General features: G+C 43.9%; 2 protein-coding genes across 3 annotated transcripts in view; one reads left to right on the top strand and one right to left on the bottom strand.

Annotated features, from left to right (window-relative positions):
- The window catches only part of fam177a1a (family with sequence similarity 177 member A1a), a 26,821-nt gene extending 8,221 nt beyond the window's left edge, over positions 1-18,600 (bottom strand). Inside the window, exon 1 of one of the 2 annotated variants that reach the window (XM_086003326.1) lies at positions 18,519-18,600. Coding sequence is in view for 1 of the 2 variants with exons in the window: in XM_086003325.1 (XP_085859451.1) it covers positions 3,745-3,960 (216 nt within the window). In the remaining variant the exon portion in view is untranslated. Of the gene's footprint in view, positions 1-3,744; positions 3,978-18,518 lie in introns of those variants that run through there. The other variant, XM_086003325.1, reaches the window with a different exon arrangement.
- On the top strand, positions 18,573-27,609 carry fbxo33 (F-box protein 33). Its single transcript, XM_086003324.1, has 3 exons — positions 18,573-19,030; positions 24,752-25,443; positions 26,302-27,609. Exons 1-3 carry the CDS (start codon positions 18,573-18,575, stop codon positions 26,571-26,573), a joined length of 1,422 nt encoding a protein of 473 aa, XP_085859450.1. The 3' UTR covers positions 26,574-27,609.

Raw genomic sequence — 27,609 nt, 5'->3', positions numbered from 1 at the left:
GGGATAATGGAGCAGGCCGGATTTATACTATGATGAAGTGCAGCCCATTAGGTCTCCCTCCATCTGCACTCGTAGTGTAAAAGCTCCTTGCTTGATGCAGACATTTGGGTATAAAGAATCTCTTGTACTAATTACTTTTTAATATCATAAGTTCTCTCCTGCTCAGTCACCTTCATTCAAAGCTAGAGAGACCTGGTTTCGCTAATCTACCCCTAATGCTAGGAATCACCCTTGGGGATTCTCTGAACTGCCAGTTTGAATGTTTCCCTTGTGCCTTGGTAACCCCAGCCAAAACTGAAACTGCAGTTAGATTAGAGCACTATATCGTTTTAACATAACCATTGATCTGTACTCTATCGATTTTGCAATATAGTTTAGCATTGTTTGCTTTTTTAATTACTTCCCCACAGTGCCTTGACATGTTAAGAACTGAATTATATTCTCTCCGATCTCTTCTAACATCACCGTTATTTCTACAACTATGCATTTAGCACTGATGTTTCTGTGTGAGGATCCATTGCAACACACACACTCACTCATAGGGACCCTTTGTTCCAACTTTTTAATGACAGGTAAAAAGCAAAAGAAAGAACTTGGATTTATATAGTTCCTTTTACAATCTCACAATCAATTAGGTACTTTTGCAGTGTAGTCACTGTTGTAATGCAGACAATTTGCGCACGGCAAGGTCCCCTAAACAGCAATGAGATAAATGACAAGATAATCTGTTTTTAGTGGTGTTGGTTGAGAGATTAATGATGGCCAGGATACCAGGACTCCCCCTCCCCCTGCTCTTCTTTGAATAGTGCAATGGAATCTTTTACGTCCACATGAGAGGGCAGGTGGGGTGGCCTCAGTTTAATGTCTCAGATAGCACGTTCGACAATGCACCACTTTCAGTACTGCACTGAAGTGTCAGCCAAGATTATGTGCTCAACTCTGGAATGGGGCTTGAACCCAAAACGTTCAGACTCCGAGGCAAGAGTTCTACCACTGAGCCAAAGCTGACACCATATATGGCAGTTTTGAGATCTGAAACAAAAATGGAAAAGTTTGGAAACATTCAGGTGGTCAGGTTAGGGTCTGCGCCAGAAATGTTAACCGTCCTGTTTTCTCCAGAGATGCTAACTAACCTGTTGTGTGTTCTCAAAGATAATATCAACTACCAAAAGAAAACCATGCCTATCACTGCAAAAATCATTTTTATTGGTACACAACAGAAAGTATGACCCAGATTTTGCAATGATATTGGTGAAGCTAACTAACCGTTATTACGGAGAAAATTGGACAGCAATTTCCGGCTTCCGCACATCCGGAAGTTGCTGCCAGAGATACCCCGCTCCTCCACAGGTTGCGCTGTAACAGTCCTCGCCAATAGACTTGGCACTGAAATCAATGCAATGGCGTGAAATTGGGGTCCTTGCCCACTAGTTCCCCACTAAAGACACCAGGGCTGGTGCATTCAGGAGTAAGTGAATTTTTAACGGTGTGATAAGTGATAATTACTGCCAAACAACACCTCTGGCCCTGAAAATGTATTTTAGAAGTGTGGAGTTTCATTCCTTCATAAGTTAGTGTTGGAAATTTTAAAATATATATTTTTTTACTTTATCTGTCTGTCTCTTATATCTCTCTCAATCCCATCTGTCCTACCCAATATTTATTCTGCTTACTGTACATGATTTAAATCTAATTTATATTTCCTGCTTTATACTTCCTGGTGTAGACTGTGTATCTCAGTGAGGATTCTTCAATCTGATTGGTTGAAGAGCCTCATTGTTGCTTGTCCTGCTCACAGATGCCCTGTAGAGGACGCGCACTGATTCAGATGTCAGATTAGAGGAAATCTCCGCTCTAAAGCCCGCAAAAACTTTGTGGGCAGCTGTCAGCAAGATGAATGGCGAGCGCTGTTCCTTCGCCGCTGACTGCAAAATCCAGGCCAATGTATATTAAGTCAAAAAATACAGAACAAATATATATAATAGAGAATTCTGGACTGTGCTCACAGCACGCAGTTAGAAATCTGATCTCATGCATCCTTATTTGAAAACCTACAACCGAGTATTATGTCACTATTTGTTTTTCCAATGTGTAATATCTTACACTTATAGACTGAGTTTCCGCTGCTGCTGCTGTTCTGCACATTCTATGCAACTGCTTTTGAAAGCCCTTACTGCTTCTCCGCTTAGTTCATCTGGAAACCTGAATGTGATGTGTTGAATGCAACAGAAATACATTATGTTTCTCAAGACTGAGCTGTGAAAGCAGCCAGAGCTAAATTATACACTAGATAAACTAGATGCTGATTCTCCCTGGCCAGGGTGGCCCTTGGATTCCCTCAAATAGCAACTTCTTCTTATCCTAGATTTAAAGCTTTAATTATCTTGTATCAAACCCTGCCCTATCCGCCACAGACCTAGCATTCAGTGCACTCTTGGCAGTTTACATTTTTTCCAATCTTTCATTAGGCCAACAGCTTATTAATTTTGAATCCTTGTTCCTTTGATTTCGTTTTAGAGGAATTTGCTCATTTCTATTTTATCTACTCATCATCATAATTACTATTAAAACAAAACCAAGGCTGCTCTCAGTCATTGTTTAAGACAATAATCTTAATTCCCCAGCCTGTTCTCGTGCCAGTGAATTGACCGATCCCCAGTCTATCCTAGTGTGATGGTGATTCTCTGGTTCTAGATGGGACTGCGAGTGATTTCCAGCCTATTCTAGTGGGACAGTGATTGAAGCCTCAGCTTTCTACCATATATATTAATGAATGAAGGAATAGAGAGTTGTACATCCAAGTTTGCAGATGACACGAAGTTAGGAGGCATAGTAAATTGAGTAGATGGGAGCAGGAAGTTACAAAGAGAAATAGATAGACTAAGTGAGTGAACAAAACTATGGCAGATGGATTTCAATGTGGGGAACTGAGAGAACACTTTGGATCGGAGAAAGACAAACCGGAATTTATTTTTTTTTTTTTTTTTTTTTAAAAACGGCGACAGACGAGGAGCTGTGGAGGAGCAAAGAGATTATGGGGTCCATGTACATAATCGCTAAAAGCTAATGCACAGGTACAAAAAGTAATCAAAAAGGCTAATGAAATGTTGGTCTTTATCTCAAGGGGTTTGGAATACAAAAGGGTGGAAGTTTTGCTTCAGTTGTACAGAGTCTTGATCAGACCACATTTGGAGTACTGCGTTCAATTTTGGGCACCACACCTCAGGAATGATAAATCAGCCTTGGAGTGGGTATGGTCACCACACCAGGGTTTAAGGGGTTAAATTATTAGGGCAGGTTGCATAAACTTGGTTTCAATTTATTTGAGTTTAGAAGGATTTAATCAATGTGTTTAAAATGATAAAGGGATTTGATAGGGTAGATACATTAGAAATATGGTCCCGGTGGGAGAGTGACTGATTCCCAGTCTCCCGGTGGGAGAGTGACTGATGCCCAGTCTCCCGGTGGGAGAGTGACTGATGCCCTGGACTGTTGCTCTCTACTCCTGTCCTACCGCTGTGATCAGCCCAGCTCTTTTCGTGCGGCCGCCGAGTCTTTGCTGCTGCTGCTGCCGCCCAATAACTCGGGGGGCTCGGCGGCTACTGTCAGCTGGAGCCCGCGGCCTTTCGAGGGAGCCGCCCGGAACAAAAACAACAGCACCTCCAACTTGGTAAAGGTGCCGGAGCCGCGGCGGATTACCGGCCGTGAGCGTCAGCATTCCCCGGCCCAGCGCTCACTTCTCACCTTCTCCGCGTCCGTGTCGCCGCCGGTCAGCAGCACGTTGCTGGGGCTGAGGTAGAGGCCGAGACCCGGCAACTTCTCCGCCATTTCTCTGCTTTCCGCAGCCGCAACCAACAAATGAGCACGGCCTCTGGGCGACAGGCGCACTGCCCAGAGTTTGCACTCAGCGCCAACAGCGACTGCGCTCGCCGGCACCACCTCACTACTCAGCCGATACATCAACAACTGTCTGCTTCCAACATGCGCTGGTGGTTTCTGCTGATGGTTTAGTGGGAAAATGCACGTGCTCATGTGATTAGATACTTAGTCAAGTCAGTGGGTCGCACTCTCGACTTTGAGTCAGAAGGTTGTGGGTTCAAATTCAGATTAGATTTATTTGCCATATATGTAACAAGTACAATGGAATGCTTGTTCCCCGTAGGGACGCGTCAGCTATACACAATGGCTTCCCGTGGCAGTGGGAGCACGATGTCCCTCAGCCGCTCCGTCCTCCTCGTCACCGCGGCCTCCTCCTCACTGTTGCCGGCTCCACGTGTGGTGGCCTGCTTCTCCCGTTCTGGCCACCATGCCCGGCTCCCCTCCTCCCATCCGGACTGCGAGTTACCCGAAATGGAGCTGCCGGCCAACGTGCTGCAGCGTGTTGTGAGTCTGCTGCTGCTGCTCGTTGCGCTGCGCTCCTCTGCCCGACTCGCCGAACACATCGTCGGGATGCGAATGCTCCAATGCGGCCTCCTCTTCACCGTCGCCGGCTCCACGGCCCGGGGCCTACTTCTCTCTCTTCACGGGTCGGCCTCTGGCCGCCATGCTCGGCTCCCCTCCTCCCAGTCTGAATTCCTTCCCGCCGAGGAGCTGCCGGCCGATGTGCTCCAGCGGGTCGGCTTGGCTGCTGCCGCTGCTCGCTGCTCTGCCTCTGCCCGACTTGCCGAGCACCTCGCTCCGGTTGCGGGAGCGAGCGGCGAGAGCTGGCCGCCCGAAACAGGGAGAGCGATCTCAGCACCGGACCGTCACGGCCGCCATCTTGCACTGGTCCCACTCTCAGAACTTGAGCACAAAAAGCTAGGCTGACACTCCGGTGCAGTACTGAGGGAGCTGTCGGAGGTGCTGTCTTTCGGGTGAGACGTTAAACCGAGGCCCCATCTGCTCTCTCAGGTAGACATAAAAGATCCCATGGCACTATTTCAAAGAAGAGCAGAGGAGTTATAGAAACATAGAAGATAGGAGCAGGAGTAGGCCATTCGGCCCCTCGAGCCTGCTCCGCCATTCAATGCAATCATGGCTGATCATCCAAATTCAGTACCCTGTCCCAGCTTTCTCCCCATATCCCTTGATCCCTTTAGCCTTAAGAAATATATCCAACTCCTTCTTGAATATATTTAATGAATTGGCCTCTACTGCCTTCTGTGGTAGAGAATTCCACAGGTTCACCACTCTCTGGGTGAAGAAATTCCTCCTCATCTCTGTCCTAAATGGCTTACCCCTTATCCTTAGACTGTGACCCCTGGTTCTGGACTCCCCGACCATCGGGAACATCCTTCCTGCATCTAGTCTGTCTAGTCCTTAGAATTTTATAAGTTTCAATGAGATCCCCTCTCATTCTTCTAAAATCCAGCGAGTATAAGCCCAATCAACCCAATCGCTCCTCATACGTCATTCCTGCCATCCCAGGTATCAGCCTGGTGAATCTTCGCTGCACTCCCTCCATGGCAAGAACATCCTTCCTCAGATAAGGCGACCAAAACTGCACACAATACTCAAGATGTGGTCTCACCAAGGCCCTGTACAACTGCAGCAAGACATCCTTGTTCCTGTACTCAAACCCTCTCGCTATGAAGGCCAACATACCATTTGCCTTCTTAACCGCCTGCTGCACCTGCATGCTTACCTTCAGTGACTGGTGCACAAGGACGCCCAGGTCTCGTTGCACTTCCCCTTCTCCCAATCTATTGCCATTCAGATAATAATCTGCCTTCTTGTTTTTGACACCAAAGTGGATAACCTCACATTTATCCACATTATATTGCATCTGCCATGCTTCTGCCCAATCACCCAACCTGTCCAAATCATCCTGGAGTTTCTCGGCATCCTCCTCACAGCACACACGCCCACCCAGCTTTGTGTCGTCTGCAAACTTGGAGATATTACATCTAGTTCCCTTGTCCAGATCATTAATATATATTGTGAATAGCTGGGGTCCAAGGACTGATCCCTGCGGTACCCCTCTAGTCACTGCCTGCCACTCGGAAAAAGAGCCGTTTATTCCAATTCTTTGTTTTCTGTCCGCCAACCAGTTCTCTATCCAAGTCAATAGCTTGCCCCCAATCCCATGTGCCTTAACTTTACATGCTAATCTCTTATGTGGGACCTTATCGAAAGCCTTTTGAAAGTCCAAATACACCACAGCCACTGGTTCTCCCTTATCTATTTTACCAGTTACATCCTCAAAAAATTCCAATAGATTAGTCAAGCACGATTTACCTTTTATCCCTAGTGTCCTGGCCAATATTTATCCTGGCCATTTAGGACTGAAATGAGGAGGAATTTCTTCACCCAGAGAGTGGTGAACCTGTGGAATTCTCTGCCACAGAGGGCGGTGGAGGCCAGTTCATTAAATATATTCAAGAAAGAGTTGGATATATTTCTTAAGGCTAAAGGGATCAAGGGATATGGGGAGAAGGCAGGGACAGGGTACTGAATTTGGATGATCAGCCATGATCTCATTGAATGACGGAGCAGGCTCGAAGGGCCGAATGGCCTACTCCTGCGCCTATCTTCTATGTTTCTATCCCTCAATCAACATAATAAAAACAGATTAACTGGTCATTGTCACATTGCTGTTTGTGGGAGCTTGCTGAGCACAAATTGGCTGTCGTGTTTCCTACATTACAACAGTAACTGCAATTCAAAAGTACTTCATTGGCTGTAAAGCGCTTTGGGACGTCCGGTGGTCGTGAAAGGCACCATAAAAATGTATTTTTATTGGTGGCAGTTGCTATAAAACAATTGGCCTCAATATCTTTGGGCTGGAAAAAAAACTTCTGCCTGCATCAGGTTATTCAGTCACCACTGCTAGAAAAAGTCTTTGTTCATTGAGTGAGAGCAAGATCTGGTTCTACAGGGATACTTCCAACCCAATCAGAATAGCTTGCCAACATAACTCTTCACACATTGAGAGTGATGAGGTACTGGAATGGTCATTGACACCGTTGCAGCCACTCCCCAGGATTCACAGCCTTCGCAAAAGGGTTGGAAGAAAGATGTCACTGTTCTCTCAGTGGCTATATTATCAGAGGTCAGAAACCCAAACCTCCAATATATTGGGGGTTGTATTTTCCAGTTTAAAGAGAACTCTGTGCTGAGAAGGGATGATATAAGCGATGCATCCAAAGCGGAATTTATTTGGTTAGAGTTAAGGAATAAGAAGGGAGCTTTGGCCAGGAATTTCCTTGGCGCTGCTCCTGCTCCATCGCCGTAATGTTGCTGTTAATGTGGCAGAAACCCCATTATAGCATAAATCAGACCTGGACTGGGCATTCATGTCTTTTGCACATGTACTTCTTCAGATACTTTCAAGGTGGACCAAATAAACACTTGGTGAGATGAGGCTTGATATGAATTGGATGAAGGATTAGAATTAGAGAACCAAGTATCTAAGTTTGCTGATGACACTAAGTTAGGTGGCACAGTAGATAGTGTAGACGGGTGCAAGATGTTGCAAAGGGACGTCGAGAGATTAAGCGAGTGGGCAAAACTAGCAGATGGAGTTCAATGTGGGAAAGTGTGAGGCCATCCATTCTGGAACTAAGAAAGATAGATCAGAGTATTTTCTAAATGGTGAGAAGGTTGGAACTGTGGATCAGCAGAGAGATTTAGGCATCCAAGTACAGAAATCACTAAAAGCTGGTGGACAGATACAAAAAAATAAAAAGGCTAATGGAATGTTAGCCTTTATCTCGAGAGGGCTGGAATACAAAGGGATGGAAATGATGTTACAGCTGTACAGAGCTCTGGTTAGACCCCATCTGGAGCACTGCATTCAGTTCTGGGCACCGCACCTCAGGAAGGATATATTGGCATTGGAGGAGGTGCAGCACATTCACCAGAATGATACTGGGGCTAAAGGGGTTAAATTATGAGGACAGGTTGCATAGACTACGCGTGTATTCCCTTGAGTATAGAAGATTATGGGGTGATCTAATTGAGGTGTTTAAGATGATTAAAGGATTTGATAGGATAGATAGAAACTGTTTCCTCTGGTGGGGGAGTCCAGAACAAGGGGGCATAACCTTAAAATTAGAGCTAAGCTATTCAAGGGTGATGTCAGAAAGCATTCTTCAGGGTAGTGGAAATCTGGAACTCTCTCCCAAAAAGCTGTTGAGGCTATGCCAATTGAAAATGTCAAAATTCATTTTTGTTAGGTAAAGGTATTAAGGGTTACTGAACCAAGGCAGGTATATGGAGTTAAGCTATAGATCAGTCACGATCTAATTGAATGGTGAAACGGGCTTGAGGGGCTGAATGGCCCTCTCCTGTTCTACTGCTCCTAATTGTTAGGCTGCTTTATTCATAGTGAGTGAACATACAGAGTAACAGGTATGATCATATTCACTTAGTTCAACTGGTCTTTACATAATGATACAATAATAAAGACTTCTCAACCTCACTGGGTCATCCTACTTGACTTAAACAAGATGACTTTAAACTTCCTTCAGCATTGCTAAACATTTTGTCTTCACAAGAGCTCTTGCAGCTATAATGTTCAAAACCCTGACTGCCTGCACAGCATCTCATTTCCAAAAGCCTCTCTGCCAGCTTGTTCAGTCAAAAATGTATAAAAGAATTTCCGATACAATGGGTGTGAGATGAATTTTAATTGCCAAGACAAGCTAACAAAATGCTCATTATTTACAGTCTAAGGTAGCTCATTAGCAACTTAACTACCTACCACCTCGTTTTTTTGTAACTTGGTTGAATACACTATGCTCTTAAAAACCCCAAAATAAAAGTAACTTTTTTCCCCAACCTTTCCGTGAAAAAGTGGCCCAAAAAATCCCAAAATGTGACAGTTCTAGACATTCAAAGTGAAAAGACTACAGCTGATGCTGAAGTCCCCGATCATTGAATAAGATCCTTGTCAGATCTCTTACACCAGTTTGATAAAGTGAACATTAACAATTCTGATGAAACAGGGCTCTTTTGGAGAGCTATCAGAACACCAACATTCAATAACATTCCTGTTGCAGGGGGAATAAAATTAAAAGAGAGTCACAGTCAATGTTCTCCCTAATTTCTCTTTAGGTGTGCGGCTCCTTTAAGGGGCTGCACGGCCCATTCACAGTTTTGCGCGTGCATGAAATTTAACATTGAAAAAGTCGGTCCCAGGCTGTGCGGCCGCACAACATTGGCCACAGTGCTGTTCTGTTGCAGCAGCAACAACAACAATTTGCATTTGTACAGCACCTGTAACATAGTAAAATGTCCCATCGCTTCACAGGAGTGATTATCAAACAAAATTTGACACCGAGCCACATAAGGGGATATTAGGATAGGGGACCAAAAGCTTGGTCAAAGAGGTAGGTTTTAATGAGCTTCTTAAAGGAGGAAAGAGAGGTAGAGAGGTTTAGTGGGGGAATTCCAGAGCTTAGGGCCTCGGCAGCTGAAGGCATGGCCACCAATGGTGGAGCAAAGAAAATCGGTGATGCGCAAGAGGCCAGAATTGAAGGAGCGCAGAGAACCTGGAGGGTTGCAGGGCTGGAGGAGGTTACAGAGATAGGGAGGGGCAAGGCCATAGAGGGATTTGAGAAACAAGGATGCCAATTTTAAAATCGAGGCAATGGTGGACCGGGAGCCAGTGTAGGTCAGTGAGTACAGGGGTGATGGGTGAAGGGACCTGGTGCGAGTTAGGATACAGGCAGCAGAGTTTTGGATGAGCTCAAGTTTACGGAGCGTGCAAAGTGGGAGGCCGGCCAGCAGAGCATTGGAATAGTCAAGTCTAGAGGTAACAAAAGCATGGATGAGAGTTTCAGCAGCAGATGAGCTGAGGCAGGGGTGGAGATGAGCGATGTTATAGAGGTGGAAGTAGGCGATCCTGGTGATAGAGAGGATATTGAGTCGGAAGCTCATCTCAGGGTCAAATAGGACGTCAAGGTTGCCAACAGTCTGGTTCAGTCTCAGACAGTGGCCAGGGAGAGGGATGGAGTCGCGAGCTAGGGAACGGAGCTTGTGGCAGGGTCTGAAGACGATGGCTTCCGTCTTCCCAGTATTTAATTGGAGGAAATTTCTGCTCATCCAGTACTGGATGTCGGACAAGCAGCGTTTCAAATCAGAGACAGTAGAGGGAGGGGTCAAGACAGGTTGTGATGAGGTAGAGCTGGGTGTCGTCAGCGTACATGTGGAATCTGATGTCATGTTTGGATGATGCCGTCGGGCAGGTAAGTGTGGTGCTGCAGTCATTGGCAAATCTGAAGATCCATGCTGCTTTCGCAAGGTTTGTAACCTACCAGTTCAATGCAGAAGCAGTAGGAATGCTTGGGTTATTTGACAGTCTTAATCTAGATATATGTAGTCATTCCATAGTATTAAATGAGTCTAATTTAACACTTCTTCAACTTTCAACATCTTTCCAGGTGCTTATTTTTAATGTTTCAAATTCCGTTCACCATCACCTCTGTGCACGCTGACCGCCATTGGCCCCCAGTTCAGTAATGCCTCAAATTTAAAATTCTCATCCTTGAGATCAAATCTCTCCATGGCCTCACCCCTTCCTATCTCTGTAACTTCTTCCAGCCCTATAACCCTCCAGGAACTCTGCATTCCTCCAATTCTGGCCTCTTGTGCATCCCTGATTTCCTTTACCCCTCCATTGCTGGCCACGATTGTTGTGTTGATTGAGGGATAAATATTGGCCAGGACACCAGGGATAACTCACCTGCTCTTCGGTAAAATAGTGCCATGGATCTTTTACGTCCATTTGAGAGAGCAGACAGGGCCTCGGTTTAATGTCTCATCCAAAAGACAGCACCTTTGACAATGCAGCACACCCTCAGCACTGCACTGGAGTGTCAGCCTAGACTTTTTGCTCAAGTCCCTGGAGTGGGACTTGAACCCACAACCTTCTGACTGAGAGGCGAGGGTGCTACCAACTGAGCCACGGCTGAGCAGTGGATGAGCTGAGGCAAGGGCGGAGATAGACGATGTTGCGGAGGTGGAAATAGGCGGTCTTAGTTATGCTGCGGATATGTGGTCAGAAGCTAATTTCAGGGTCAAATATGCCAAGGTTGTGAACAGTGTGGTTCAGCCTCAGACAGATGTTAGGGAGAGGGATGGAGTCAGTGGCTAGAGAACGGAGTTTGTGGTAGGGACCGAAAACAATGGCTTCAGTCGTCCCAATATTTAATTGGAGGAAATTACCGCTTATCCAGAACTGGATGTCGGACAAGCAGTCTGACAATTTAGAGACCATGGAGGGGTCAAGAGAAGTGGTGGTGAGGTAGAGCTGGGTGTCGTCAGCGTACATGTGGAAACTGATGCTGTGTTTCGAATGATGTCGCCAAGGAGCAGCATGTAGATCAGAAATAGGAGGGGGCCAAGGATAGTTCCTTGGGGGACACCAGAGGTAACGACGTGGGAGCGAGGAGAGAAGCCTTTGTAGGTGATTCTCTGGCTATGATTAGATAGATGAGAATGGAACCGGGTGAGGGCAGTCCCATTCAGCTGAACGACGGTGGGGAGGCATTGGAGAAGGATGGAGTGGTCAACCGTGTCAAAGGCTGCAGACAAGTCAAGAAGGACGAGAAGGGATAATTTACCTTTGTCACAGTCACAAAGGATATCATTTGTGACTTTGATGAGAGCCATTTCGGTACTGGGACAGGGACGGAAACCTGATTCAAACATGCGGGAAAGATTTGGGAGGCGACATGTTCAAGGACTTTGGAGAGGAAAGGGAGGTTGGAGATGGGCAGTAGTTTGCAAGGACGGAGGGGTCAAGGGTTGGTTTTTTGAATTAGCTGAAAATCTCTACACTCTCCAGCAATTCAAAACAGTTCTGTAAATTGCATTTATTTTTTAATACAAAGGACTTTTAAGACCATACTGCTGAATATGGCATGAGTCTTGGCCTGTGATATCTAAACATTGGCAGCAAGCCAATATTACTGAAGCTGAGAGGGACAGAAAATCTGTGACAGTAGCAATTCTGTCACTGTAAAGACTATTTTCATTGAATTTCTGTAGATGGAAACAAATTCACAGCAATACCACTCATATACAAATTATACAGAGTGAAATCATGAAATGAAAAGGATATACTTCATGCTAAAATATAACAAATTAGACAGTGGGTTGGCCATTGTTACATATGTATATATACATGCTTGATTTATTGAGGGTAATTGCTGTTTGATGTCAGTAATCTAAGACCCTTACTGACATCAGTTCTGTGGGGAAAAGACAACACAGGAACCAGGACACAGATGTTCCTGGAAAATATGGAAGTCATCACATTGGATATTTTAAACTTTCTAATAATAAGTCTATTACTGTACAACAGTTTACTAAGGTTACTGCTTTGGGACCAATTGGCCTCATTTATGTATTAAGTTTTGAGTGAAATATCTTTGATGGATTTTTTAAAGCATTTCTTTCTTCAGTTTTCCCTCATTCCTCCTCCCCCCTTACCATTTCTGAAAACAACAATTCCATATGCAAAAACAGCCTTCCAAGTGACCACGTGGGAGCCTGGACAGTGGGAGTCAACAAGCAGTTTAATTATGGGGACCATTATGGTCCACCCTGACTGTCATCATATGTTCACTTCTACCAGGGGTTGCTGAATAGCAGCCAGTAGCAGGAACCCTGGCTGATTTTTCTTGTCTTAAGCTCACAGATCCCGAGGCCAACTCACCTCTAATGTCACCCTAGCTATATCACTGCCAACTTTGGATCAAACATGGGATCTTTCTGTTCTATATGGCTCAGTGTCACCCCAGATCATGTAGTTACTTGCTGAGTTATTATTGGGGATGGAAGTTTTTTTTTACAAATTGCTTTTTAGCTCATTTGCAACAAATTCCTCTATAATGTAACAACAAAGGGGAGAGGGATAAACCAGGAGCCTACAGGCCAGTCAGCCTAACATCGATGGTGGGGAAGTTATTGAAAACCATTATCAGGGACAAAATAAAATTTCATTTGGAAAGACATGGGTTAATCAAGGAGAGCCAGCATGGATTTGTTAAAGGTAAATCACGTCTGACTAACTTGATTGAATTCTTTGATAAGGTAACAGAGAAGGTTGATCAAGGTAGTGCAGTTGATGTATATATGGACTTTTGGGAGGCATTCGACAAAGTAGCACACAGGAGGCTTATTACAGTAAGAAGATGGAAGCCCATGGAATTAAGGGGAAAGTGGTGGTATGGATACAAAATGAACTCAGTGACAGGTGGCAAAGTGTGGTGGTGGATGGATGTTTTTCAGACTGGGCGGTCGTTTGCAGTGGTGTCCCCAAGGGTCAGTTTTGGGTCCATTACTCTTTGCAATTTTTATAAATGACCTAGACTCGGGTGTAGGGAGCAGCATTATAAAGTTTGCAGATGATACAAAACTTGGCAAAGTAGTAGATCATGAGTATAATTATAGGCTTCAGGATGACATATACAGGATGGTGAAATGGGCATAAGCAGGGCAGATGGAGTTCAATGCAGAGAAGTGTGAAGTGATGCACTTTGGGAGAACTAATATGGAAAGACAGTGTCCTAAAAATGGCACGATTTTGATGTAGATGAGCAGAGAGACCTTGGTGTCCATATACACAAATCCTTAAAGGTGGCAAGGCAAGTCTAGCACTGTTCGGGGGGGGTTTAAACTAAAATGGCAGGGGGTTGGGAACCTGAGCAGGGAGACAGAGGAAAGGGAAACAGGGATAAAAGCAAAAGATAGGAAGGAGAAAAACAAAAGTGGCAGTCAGAGAAATCAACGGTTTAAATCAAACGTGGCCACAGTAAATAATAATTCTAATAGGTCTAAGAGCGTTAAAAAAACAAGCCTGAAGGCTTTGTGTCTTAATGCGAGGAGCATTTGTAATAAGGTGGACGAATTGGCTGCGCAAATAGAGGTAAACAAATATGATTTGGTTGGGATTACGGAAATGTGGCTCAAGGATGGCCAAGACTGGGAACTCAACATCCAGGGGTATTCGATATTCAGGAAAGATAGGCAAAAAGGAAAGGGAGGTGGGGTAGCATTACTGGTTAAAGAAGGGATTAATACAATTGTAATGAAGGATATTAGCTCTGAGGATGTGGAATCTGTATGGGTAGAATTGAGAAATACTAAGGGGAAAAAAACATTAGTGGGAGTGGTATATAGACCTCCCAACAGTAAGGCGGAGGTTGGGGATGGCATTAAAAGGGAAATTAAAGAAGCGTGCAATAAGGGCACAGCAGTCATCATGGGTGACTTTAATCTACATATAGATTGGGCCAACCAAATTAGTAACAACACTGTGGAGGAGGAATTCCTGGAGTGTGTACGGGATGGTTTCCTGGACCAATATGTCGAGGAACCAACTAGAGATCAGGCCATCTTAGACTGGGTATTATGTAACGAGAAAGGATTAATTAGCAATCTTGTTGTACGAGGCCCCTTGGGTCTGAGCGATCATAATATGATCGAATTCTTCATTAAGATGGAGAATGAAGTAGTTGACTCAGAGACTAGGGTCCTCAATTTAAATAAAGGAAACTACGATGGTCTGAGGAGCGAGTTGGGTATGATTGATTGGGGAATGGCACTCAAAGGGTTGATGGTGGATAGGCAATGGCAAACATTCAAAGACCGAATGGATGAGCTACAGAATTGGTTCATCCCAGTTTGGCATAAAAATAAAACAAAAAAGGTGACTCAACTGTGGCTAACAAGGGAAATTAGGGATAGCATAAGATCCAAGGAGACGACATATAAATTGGCCAGAAAAAGCAATAATCCTGAGGATTGGGAGCAGTTTAGGATTCAACAAAGGAGGACAAAGGGATTAATTAAGAAAGGGAAAATAGAATATGAGAGTAAGCTAGCAGGTAACATAAAAACTGACTGTAAAAGCTTTTATAGATATGTGAAGAGAAAAAGATTGGTGAAGTCAAGCGTAGGTCCCTTACAGTCAGAATCAGGGGAATTTATAATGGGAAACAAAGAAATGGCAGACCAACTAAATTCATACTTTGGTTCTGTCTTCACAAAGGAGGACACAAATAACCTCCCAGAGATGCCGGGGAACATAGGGCCTGATGAAAGAGTGGAACTGAAAGAAATCAGTATTTGTAGGGAAATGGTGTTAGGAAAATTGATGGGACTGAAGGCCGATAAATCCCCAGGGCCTGATAATCTACATCCCAGGGTACTTAAGGAAGTGGCCCTAGAAATAGTAGACGCATTGCTGGTCATCTTCCAGAACTCGATAGACTCTGGAACAGTACCCATGGATTGGAGGGTAGCTAATGTTACCCCACTATTCAAAAAAGGTGGTAGAGAAAAAGCGGGGAATTATAGACCGGTAAGCCTGACATCGGTAGTGGGGAAAATGCTAGAATCTATTATAAAAGATGTAATAGCAGAGCACTTGGTAAGCAGTGACAGGATCGGACAAAGTCAACATGGATTTACAAAAGGTAAATCAAGCATGACTAATCTACTGGAATTTTTTGAGGATGTAACTGGTAAAATAGATAAGGGAGAACCAGTGGATGTGGTGTATTTGGACTTTCAGAAGGCTTTCGATAAGGTCCCACATAAGAGATTAGCGTGCAAAATTAAGGCACATGGGATTGGGGGCAAGGTATTGACTTGGATAGAGAACTGGTTGGCGGACAGAAAGCAAAGAGTTGGAATAAACGAGTCGTTTTCCGAGTGGCAGGCAGTGACTAGTGGGGTACCGCAAGGATCGGTCCTAGGACCCCAGCTGTTCACAATATATATTAATGATCTGGACGAGGGAATTGGATGTAATATCTCCAAATTTGCAGACGACACAAAGCTGGGTGGGAGGGTAAGCTGTGAGGAGGATGTCATGAAACTCCAGTACGATTTGGACAGATTGGGTGATTGGGCAGAAACATGGCAAATGCACTATAATGTGGATAAATGTGAGGTTATCCACTTTGGTGGCAAAAACAGGAAGGCAGATTATTATTTGAATGGCAATAGACTGGGAGAAGGGGAAGTGCAAAGAGACCTGGGTGTTCTTGTGCACCAGCCGCTGAAGGTAAGCATGCAGGTGCAGCAGGCGGTTAAGAAGGCAAATGGTATGTTGGCCTTCGTAGCAAGAGGGTTCGAGTACAGGAACAAGGATGTCTTGCTACAGTTGTACAGGGCCTTGGTGAGACCGCACCTTGAGTATTGTGTGCAGTTTTGGTCGCCTTACCTGAGGAAGGACGTTCTTGCCATGGAAGGAGTGCAGCGAAGATTCACCAGCCTGATACCTGGGATGGCAGGAATGACGTATGAGGAGAGATTGTGTCGATTGGGATTATACTCACTGGAGTTTAGAAGATTGAGAGGGGATCTCATCGAAACCTATAAAATTCTGTCAGGTCTGGACAGACTAGATGCAGGAAGGATGTTTATGATGGCCGGGGAGTCCAGAACCAGGGGTCATAGTCTAAGGATAAGGGGTAAGCCATTTAGGACTGAAATGAGGAGGAATTTCTTCACCCAGAGAGTGGTGAACCTGTGGAATTCTCTGCCACAGAGGGCGGTAGAGGCCAGTTCATTAAATATATTCAAAAAAGAGTTGGATATATTTCTTAAGGCTAAAGGGATCAAGGGATATGGGGAGAAGGCAGGGACAGGGTACTGAATTTGGATGATCAGCCATGATTGCATTGAATGGCGGAGCAGGCTTGAAGGGCCGAATGGCCTACTCCTGCTCCTATCTTCTATGTTTCTAAGTCGATAAGGTGGTTAAAAAAAAGCACATGGGTTACTTGGGTTTCTAAATAGAGGAATAGAATATAAAAGCAAAGAAATCATGCTCGAACTTTATAAATCACTGGTCAGGCCTCAGCTGGAGTATTGTGGAATTTCTGGGCACCACATGTCAGGAAAAGTGTAAAGGCATTAAAAAGGGTAAAGAGGAGGTTTACCAGGATGTTACCAGGGATGAGCGACTTCAGTTATGAGGAGAGCTTGGAAAAGTTAGGACTGTTCTCCTTGGAACAGAGGTTTAAGAGGTGACCTAATAGAGGATTTCGCTGATGAGAGGTTTTGATAGAGTAAATAGGGATAAAATATTTCCTCTGGCAACTGGGTCAATAACTAGAGGTCATAGATTCAAAATCACTGGAAAAAGATCTAGACGGAAGATGAGGAGAAATGTTTTCACTCATAGGGATCTGGAACACTTCACCTGAAAAGGTGATCGAAGCCGATTCCATAAATAATTAAAAAAGGGAGTTGGACAGGTACTTGAGGATGAGGAACTTGGACAAAAAGTGGGGGTGTGGGAAAGCATGACTGCTCTTTCAAAGTTCTGGTGAAAGGTTAGCAACCTGAAACGTTAACTCTGTTTCTCTCTCCACAGATACTGCCTGACTGGCTGAGTATTTCCAGCATTTTCTGGTTTTATTTCAGATCTCCGGCGTCCGCAGTATTTTGCTGTTGCTCTTTCAAAGAGCCAGCACAGGCACGAGGGGCCGAATGGCCTCCTTCTGTAATAAGGATCTATAATTCTAATTTGGATCAAAAGAATTAGTGTTCAGTACGTGTTTAGTAACCAGGGGTATTACTTGTGCCCGTTGTGCAGTGGTGCAGCGAAGATTCACCAGACTGATACCTGGGATGGCAGGAATGACGTATGAGGAGAGATTGGGTCGGTTGGGCTTATACTCGCTGGAGTTTAGAAGAATGAGAGGGGATCTCATTGAAACTTATAAAATTCTAACACGAGTAGACAGACTCGATGCAGGAAGGATGTTCCCGATGGTCGGGGAGTCCAGAACCAGGGGTCAGTCTAAAGATAACGGGTAAGCCATGTAGGACAGAGATGAGGAGGAATTTCTTCACCCAAAGAGTGGTGAACCTGTGGAATTCTCCACCACAGAAGGCAGTTGAGGCGAATTCATTAAATATATTCAAGGAGGAGTTAGATATATTTCTTAAGGCTAAAGGGATCAAGGGATATGGGGAGAAGGCAGGAACAGGGTACTGAATTTGGATGATCAGCCATGATCTCATTGAATGGCGGAGCAGGCTCAAGGGGCCTGCTTCTACCTTCTATGTATGAGCTGGAGTGATGGAAAGCCCATTTCCCTGCAGAAGGCAGAAACTTCTGGTAAAAGTATCAATGGGAGCAACCCAGAAGGTGACGTCACATCACGTGAGCGGCGAGCCGAATTTTGTAAACAGGCTGGCGGCTGGCGCAGGCGCGGTGAGGGAGCCCATCATCGCAGCCAAGCAAGCGGCTGACTGGAGCTTTCACTGAACCCAGAGCGGGCACTGTGGCCGATAATATTAAACAATATTCCCGTTGAGTAAAGCTGTGGGGCTTCCCTGCGTGGTTGCTGGCGGTTGAGGTGTTGCTGTGGGCCAGTGCCCTCCCCCCGGGCAGTGCGGTGAGGTGGACGGTGCCCCTGCGATTTCCGGCGGAAGGCCCGGCCCTGTGCTGGGAGTGGAAGAAGCGATGAAACAGCGGTAGCGCCGAGTGAGTGAGTGAGCGGCGGAGGCACCGCGGCCCAGACTGTTGATCCGGGGGAGGGCGACCGAGACAGAGAGTGAAAACTCACCGAGGATTTAAAGCCAGCCGAGAGACCGACCGAGCGGAGCGGCTGCCGGGCGCGATGGCCCTGTGCGGGGCAGGGGCGGCGGCGGTGGCGGCTCTGCCGTGCGAAGTCATTGTGCACATTTTCTCTTTCCTGCCCCCCTGGGACCGGCTGCGGGCCTCGTCCGTCTGCTGCAAGTGGCGCGAGTGCCTCTTCTACCCGTCCCTCTGGCCCGAGCTGCGCCTCCGCCTGCGCGGCTCGGCCGCCGAGCGCTGCCGCCTCGACTTCCTGATGAAAAAGTGCGGCTCCTTCGTGCGGGAGCTGCAGGTAGAGTTCGAGAGCGGCGGCGGCTCGGAGAGCTCGGCGGGGCTGGGCCTCGGCGGTGGTGGTGGTGGCGGTGGGCTGGACACGCTCAAGACCTACATGGACGAGGTGGTGTGCGTGCTGAAGAGCGTGAGGAGCAACCGCAACCTGCAGAAGCTGAGCGTGTTCGGGGACATCTACCTGCAGGAGCAGGACGGCAAACAGGCACACGAGTAGGTGTCCCGGGCAGAAGCACACTAACAGCGGGGGCTGGCTGGGTGGGTGAGGGGGACAAAGAGCAGCGCCGGGCCGGGCACAACCTCCCCCGGGGAGTCGGCAAGGATTGAGAGATTGGGGGGAAATGAAGCCCAAAGTTTGGAGGTGCGGGGAGGTTATTCACAGGCGATGCCATTTTAAGACATACGCAGTAAGATTTAATGGATCCTCCGCTTTTCCACCGCCGTCCTTTTCAGTTACATAATTTCTAGGATAATATTTTGTCGGCGCCACAGACCCGGTCTGCTGGAATAACGGTTGCGAGATCATTTACATTTTAGTCATTCCAGGGAAAATCAAGCCACAGATTTGAGCGCAACAGGTGGTGGAATAATTTAACCCGCTTGTGAATAATCCACCCACTCTTTCTTTATTTGTTTGTTTTGTTTTTGCCACATCCTCTGTCGGAGCAATTTGACCCAAAGCCGCTTTGCTGTCGAGCACAAGCCTGACTTCGCTTGGTGTCCTTGCAAGCCCACTTTTCAATGGGGCTTGCTGAGCAGTTCTAAGTTGATTTTTATTTTAAAACACTTTTTACCCAGGGTTATTTAGGTCAGTTGTAGCACCGCTACCACCATTCTAGCTAAGATCATCTAACTCAGCACAGATTTTTAATGCACTTTTCATTTATTAAAAATACTCATACTCTTAGCTGTATCTTTGGGAATTTGGGATTGCATGAGTATGGCTATTGCTAGTTGTCAGTCAACTGTTGGGCTAGTTTGCTTGATCCTATTTTAATTGGGCCAAAAAGTGTGGTACTGGGTAACCTGATGTCACCAGAACAGAAGTCAGCACAAGTGTCCTCACAATCTGAGGAGGATACCACAAATATCGGTGGCATAGTGGTTAGCACTGTTGCCTCACAGCGCCAGGGACCCGGGTTCAAATCCGGCCTCGGGTGACTGTGTGGAGTTCGCACATTCTCCCCGTGTTTGTGTGGGTTTTCTCCGGGTGCTCCGGTTTCCTCCCACAGTCCAAAGATGTGCGGGTTAGGTTGATTGACCATGATAAAAATTGACCCTTAGTGTTAGGGGGGATTAAATACGTGGGGTTACGGGGATAGGGCTTGGGTGGGATGGCTGTCGGTGTAGGGACCGGGTGCTAGGGTTTGGATGATCAGCCATGATCTCGTTGAATGGCGGAGCAGGCTCGAAGGGCCGAATGGCCTACTCCTGCTCCTATCTTCTATGTTTCTAAAACACTCTTGCAGATAGTACAATTAAACTGAAAGATGCACAGAATAAAACAAAACCACAATCTCATTCTCAATGATGCATTTAGTGCCTGGCAGTGCCCATTGGTTAGGGAAGACCTCAAGCATGCCAGTGGACTCCATGAGATTCCTCTCCAGAGCCACCTGTGTGTGCACAAGACTGCAGAAGAGAAGCAGGCAGTCAGAGCGATCATCCCACACATCCTAGACTTGTGGATGACAGTTTTGTTCAGGCCCAGGAGCAGACCAACCCAACATATCGAGTGGCTGAAGATCAGGATCATAGGGGTGAAATTTAACCAGAAATTGAGGAACAGCCCCTTTAAATAATCTTGCTTGGCCGGTGCAGAAAGAACACCAATATTATTTTTGCTTCTTTCTGTAGATTTGTGACAATCAGAATCTTGAATCTTGGGGCTGCTGGAATATGACTATCAATTGAAGCCCGGATTTAAATTCGTATTGGTAGTTCTGTTTGTAACTACTGGGTTGTCCAACTTTCAAAATGCATTTAAAGCCAGTTTACGTAAACTGTGACACAGTAGTGAGAACAGTTTTAATGCCCCTGGAATTTTATTCATTGTGCTGTGTAATTGGCCTTTCACTTTTCTTCAGAAATAACTTGGCTACCATTTTGAAAATGAGTGGGAATTAAGTATTAAACAGTGGGGCTATTGAGGCTTAAATGTTCTCGTCAGTGAGTCATCCCAATTTCCTGTTTTTGGTTAAATGAAAAGGTGCTTTTACAGCATTGGTTGTATACATAAAACTTCAAGTCATATGACTTCTGTAGCTGTGCCATGTTTCTGGCACTTTGCAGTAGTATAGATGGAGACGAGTAGTATTGACATGTTATCGTACATCTATCCCAGATAGACATCTGATTGTGATATTGAATTTTAAATGAAAAAACTTTAGATTTGTAGCCCACTTATTACTGCCTTGAGTTCTGAGGTCTTTGTACTTATAGGATCAAGTCTCTGTTTCCCTATTAACTGTGTTCATATCTTTAGCCAAACTGTAAACATAAAAACATCGTTAGGGAGAGTTTATGGTTTCTATTGAACAATCCTCATGAAAAATGTCAAAAGTATTAATCATGATTATGTTTTTATGAAGTAATCTGGTAATATAACAGTCAACATTGGCTATATTAGATCATGCAAGAGTGGAGCCATTTAGGGGAATCTCATTAGTATTTGATTCTGTAATCTAAAATAGGAATGTTGATTTTATTTTATTTGCTTACCATTAAATTGTTTTCATGGATTTCTGGTAGAAAACTACTGGATTAGATTTAGAAAATTTTAATCTGCAGTCAATGGCAAGAAAACTTCTGATGGCTTTCTTGGATAACTTTTGCCCTTTCCTTCCTTTGTCTTTCTCGTTTTGTTAATGTTTATATTTTTCTCATTTTATTAATGTTTATATTGTTTTTCTCTCTTCCAATTTCATTTTCTTTTTTCTTTTATTTCTATTTCTTTAGATCGATACTTAAAACAAAAAGTCTGAGCAGATTATTTTCCCCCCCAGTCTGCATCCATTGGTTCTTCGGTATGCTAAGGAATATTTTCTGCTGATCCAGACATTTTGTATATTAAAAAAAATTGTAGGTTTCATACCAGTGGAATTTTTGTTCCTTTTTATTAAAGGTAAGGTTTGCTAGGATGTGATATACTATAGGGCTTGTAATACAGAAACAAATTGTATTACTCATATTTAAAAAAATATATATATACAAAATTGGTTACCCACTACATGAAAGGAAGTAGGTTTTTGAGAATTAATTTCCTGGCATCTTTTAAAGTGGTTGTCAAGAAACAAAATACCCCCTGTAAAAGAATCAAATACCTAAGTGTAAAATAATTTTCCCTCTGAAAATAGGACCAAAAGAATTGATGTATATGGTTGGGAAGGGTTCCCAATAAAATTGTTTGCAAATCAAAATGACAGAACTCTAGGCTTGCTCACTGACGATGCATTCCCACTTTCACAAGAGTGGGAGAACCATAGCTGGAAGTTATAAGTTACAGACTTCCTTCCCCCATAAGAGCAAGGGGATAGGATTTGGAGTTATGGGAAAAATATGTAAAATGATTAGGTGGTTTGTTGAGGCAGGTTGAGGAGCCGATCCTTCTTTGTGTTCTGAAAGTGGTATTTGTGTATGTTTGTTGCTACAGTTGGGTTGGGTGTGTGGCATGGATTTAATTGCTTGTTCACAGCTTTACTGCAGTGAGTGGTCATGCTGAAGCAGTATGAATGATAAGTGCACAGTACTACAGAGCAGTTAACCCATTGTGGTGGTTATAATTCTGTGGAGAATTTACATCTAACCTAAAGGAAACCTGTCTTGGTAGGTGGCCTGATCGTGCATCCTGTTGGCTTACTAAGTGGTATGCCAGAAATTTGCACAGTTGGTTCTTTTTGTGATGAGTTCCTGATTTTGCTCGGGCTGTTGGGGAGGTACTGAGCAGGGGCCAGGCACTTCTCCAGGAGGCTGGAAAATGACCAGAAGCATCACTTTGGGCAGGTAACGCCACTATGTGGCTTTTACAGCTATCTGGGAGCAGGTGCGTTTGTGTAGAGTCACAAGATAATGTGGGTGGATCTGAAGAGGGAGGAGAACAATTTAAAAGTTAATTGGTACATATTTCCAAGCTTCACCCATATATATGACGTAAGTATATATACATGTGTATTTTGAAAAGTAAAAAATAACTGCCTTTAATGGGTTAAATGATGCTGTTTGCATCGATGTTTGTTTAAAAAAAAAATAACACCGCTGTCTTGATTGGTTTTAATCCTGTCATTTTCATCAGCATTACTGGTAAGTAGAATTCTGCAAATTAAACCGAATTGGTTTGTTTTAAATCACAGCTGAGAAAATTGTCAAACTCCAGGAAACAGTGAAATAACAACAGAAAATGCTGGAAAAACTCAGCAGGCCAGGCAGCATCCGTGGAGAGAAAATAGAGTTAACGTTTTGAGTCAACTCAGCGTAAACTTGAGGAACAGCACCTCATCTTCCGATTAGGCACTTTACAGCCTTCTGGACTCAATATCGAGTTCAACAATTTCAGATCATAACCTCGGCCCCCATTACATTTTTACTTTTTTTTAATCCCCACCTTTGTTTTGGCCCTTTTCCTCCCCCTTTTTTTTTCTCTCTCCCACATGGCAGCTGTGTCTCATTCTGCCAGCACATTTCACACCTAATCTAGAGCTGTCTTTTGTCTCCACTAGTCCTATCACCATTTCGTCTCGTTTTGAATACCTCTTAATGTCTCTTCTCTTGTTCTCTCCCAGCCTGGCCTCTCGATCGATTTCATTTCCTGTGCCTTTCCAGTCTTGACAAAGGGTTTGACTCGAAACGTTGACTCTCTTTTCTCTCCACGGATGTTGCCTGGCCTGCTGAGTTTTTCCAGCATTTTCTGTTGTTTCGGATTTCCAGCATCTGCAGTATTTTGCTATCGTCCAGGAAACAATGACTTAGTAAATAGTCAAGTGCTAAATTAAAAATAAAATCCTGCAGTGCAATGCAAGAATCATTTGATTCATTAACATTTTGAATAAACACTATGGGAGACGCATTATCTTAAATGAACATACTTTGCCACCATCTTGTGAGCAGCAGTGATTTTTGCAGTGATAGTGAGGACATTTCAATGTAACTGACACATGCATCTTCGCTTTGCAGATATTTTGTTTTTATGGTTGGTTTGAAACTGCACTCTTAAGTGTACAGCACCCACACTTGTACTGAGTCTTGATTGGTGTCCTTCATTTTAACTAACCAAAGTTTCTCCAGAGTTAGTTATCATGGAATGTACAGGGACTAGAGATTGAGAAAACACACAATACAGGGGACATTGATGTGAACAGTAAAGCAAGTACCTGGATTTGAAATGCTTTCATAGCAGTACCTAATGGAACAATGTGTTATTTTCTTTAGGAAATCAATAAGAGCATGGTTTAAGAATTTTGAATTAATTGGCTTGCAGATAAAATGGAAGCTAGTAATTTAAACTGCATTACCATGCGTGACACAAGGGAAAGTTCAAAGCCCAGAAGCCAATAGCTAAATGAGCAAAGAAATAATGTAACCAATGAGGTTTATCTTGGGAATAAACTGCATTTTAATAATTGAAACTGGATAGTTGTTACTGAGGATGAGTAAAAGCTCAAATCTAAAGTAAAATGGATTTGGCTGTAAATGTTTGAGGTGGTGAAAGAAGGGCTAAGCAGAAGTGCAGATCCCAATTGACCAGCATTAATTCACTGCGCTTGATGGGCCGAATGACTTTTCTTGTTCCATTCATGTTTTGATACAATGTGCATTCTGTCTCGAGCAGCCTCTTTGGGGAGAGTTGCTGGAGGATTTTCAGGGCTTTGGACTTATAAATCTAATGAATTGCAATTAATACTTAGAAATGTAGCAAACGTAATGCTTTTTTTATTACAGAATCCAACAATTGATTGAAGAAGTATTGGGAAATTCCAAACATCTGAAATGGCTCTCCCTTGGGTTTATGCTGGAGGTAGTAACTCCCACAACACTAGCAGCCTTGCCTCAGTCCAGTGCCAACTGCATTGAACACCTGAGTCTCCTGGATACCCATTTTATTAATAAATCCCCAGTTATTGAGGCAGTTGAGCTGGAGCGCTTTCTAAACCTGCGATCACTTGCATTGGATTTCTGCGATTTTACTGCTGAAGTAACACGCGTACTCGCCAACAGCAACCATGTGCCTTTGCATAGGTTGTCCCTTGTAATACATCATCTCTCAATGTCCAACATACACATTTTAGATAACATGCCACAAGATGCAGATTGGAAGGTGCTTACCAGGCACTGTGCAAATCTTCATGTTTACATCATGGCTTTTAATGTCAGGAATGACATTTTGCTAAGAATTCTGAAGCCAAGCATACCTTTAGAGAGAATTCACTTTGACAGCTCAACTAATGGTGTTTCAGGTGCCGTGGTAGATCTCATATCCAGGCAGTATGACAAATCCCTTACCCACTTCCTCCTAATAAAGGATGTAGAGCAAGGCATCAATGGTTTTCCAGATCTCAGCGACAACAGAAATGAAGACCCCTTGGTGCTTTTGGCATGGAAGTGTACAAAGCTTTCTCACCTCTCAATCCATGGTAAGCAATGCATGTATTTGTGGTTATTCCTTTGTATTAATATTGACATTGTAAATTGAGTGTATTTGCTTTTGACTAGTTGCGTATATCTGACATTGATTATAGACATAATTTTTAAAATTTTGTACATTGAGGCCTGGGTAATAGAATGTAATAGCCATTACGGAGAAACATTAAGCAGTGTCATGAATGGGTTGGGGAGTGAAATTTAAGTGCAGTGCAAGGTTAGACTTTTGTGTGACACTAAGGGAAATTGCCATATTTGCTGCAGCATTGGACACAAGACTTTGTGGTCAGCAAGGTGAGGAAATGCATTTTATGAAAATTAACATTTTTTGGACCCAGTTTCCCATTGCACACTCCAACCTGTTAAGTGTGTTTTGATAGGGTTATGCTTCCACTGCACTTTCCCAAACTCTGGTCTTTGAAGACTCTGCCCAAGTGTGAAATTTTACCCACCTTTATTATTGTGATTGTCATGGTGCTGAATTATGGATTGTTTTGTGATGTAACCATGTGGCCACAAGTGACTGAATTAATACTAGTCAAACTCTTTTTGGTTGGGTAGCACATTGACTACATTGTATTTGAACGTGGTGGAAGCTTTTTATTCGGGCTTCTTGCACCAGTTTATTTGTGTGAAGTAAATTGGTTTCAATAGCATTGAGATTTTTTATTAATGCAGACAAATATTTTCAGCCTGAAAATAAGGTTGCAGCTTTTTTTTAAAAAGTGGTGGGGTGCAAATTAGCATAGTAGCTGGGTTTCTCTTTGGAATTTAGTAAGTATCAGTGAGGTTTTGTACAAACGCTGATGTTCTTGAACTCTAACCTTTTGCATTTTCAATTTCCAATTTAGGGTATGCTGTTTGGGCCCATAATCTCATTGCTATAGCTCGGCTTCGTGGACCTGAGCTGCAAGTCCTGGAAGTCACTGAGGAAAGCATTAATTTTGATGAAGATGCGATGGCTGACCTGGATGGAGATCCTGTGCATAATCTCATTGAAGAAGTATCCTTAGGTTTAGGAAAGCGGTGGCATCCGGTAATGAAAAATGAAACCCTTTATGTTTTCAGTGAGACCACTCGTTATTTTTACAAGGAGATGCAGCGCTTCAGTGAAGGCATTTAGCATTTCAAAACTTGCCTGTGTATTAGAGGGCACTGCATTTTTCAGTAATAAGTTAACATTTACATGTGCTGTTAATTAGTATTAGTTATATATAAATATATACATGTGTGTATCCTGCTTAATCTGTAAATGTAGTTGGTATTGGTTTAGAAGTAGATGTGGCAAGAGTCACTGGATTTTCTCTGTCAGCGCCTGTGTCAACTGCCAAAGAAACAGAATGAAGAAGTGCCCACATGCTGGCAGGGGCAGGCCAATGGCTGGTCAGCCAGAACCTACGAGTTTAAAAGGTCGAATTTTCGACCTGCGGTACACAGCTGTGCTGTGGCTCAGTCAACAACTTTACAGCTCTTAAACGAACGTGCACCTGGTTCACTGTGAATAGTGAATACAAAAAAATCAGTTCTAATAAAGCTATGAGCTGCTGCTATGATTTTGAGAACATTCCACTAGGATAACTTTTAAAATCTTGTTAAAGCAAGAGGCTTTAAAAGCCGCAATGTTCAGGGCAACCGCGGGTACAGTCGTGGTCTCTGTGAGACTAGCACCTGACCCCAGTTTTAAGTGGTACGAATGTTGTGCATTTAATGTAAAGGACAGCCAGTATTACTCAGTGTGGCCATCATGCTGCCCAGCAGTGCTGTGACCTGGCTGCTTTGTATAAGCTTGTAAAACAAATTTACTGTATGCAACATATGTCAAGATTCTATTTATGAAGAAAGTGTGAGTGGTGATTGTTTCAAATGGTTTTACCATCTTGTGTCAAAGATGATGCGTTTTGACAGGTGTGCATTATGTTGCGTGTCTCCAGTGATTAATGCACTTACCATGCGGATTTTATATGTACATCTGTAGAGTGGATCCACTGGTGCAATGTATGAAAATGCCAGATGTGGTGAGATTTTATCATTGAATGAGATCATATGAAATACTGACAGAAAATGTGAGGAAAGTAGTTGAATGTTAAATTAATGTTTAAAGTTTGTGTTGACTGCTGATTGTTTTAATCTATCAATAAAGCATTCAAATGTCTTATTTA

The sequence above is a fragment of the Somniosus microcephalus genome, chromosome 12, assembly GCF_052327205.1.
Source record: "Somniosus microcephalus isolate GS21.2 chromosome 12, FLI_Smic_1.0, whole genome shotgun sequence".
Taxonomy (NCBI): Eukaryota; Metazoa; Chordata; class Chondrichthyes; order Squaliformes; family Somniosidae; genus Somniosus; species Somniosus microcephalus.
The sequence above is the reverse complement of the archived record's forward strand: the minus strand, read 5'-3'. Positions and strand labels throughout refer to the sequence as shown.

Coding starts and splice junctions, on each gene's coding strand:
- fbxo33 (XM_086003324.1), top strand. CDS start 18,573: ATGGCCCTGTGCGGGGCAGGGGCGGCGGCGGTGGCGGCTCTGCCGTGC. Junction 19,031..24,751: donor GACGGCAAACAGGCACACGA/GTAGGTGTCCCG, acceptor TTTTTATTACAG/AATCCAACAATTGATTGAAG. Junction 25,444..26,301: donor TTCTCACCTCTCAATCCATG/GTAAGCAATGCA, acceptor TTTCCAATTTAG/GGTATGCTGTTTGGGCCCAT.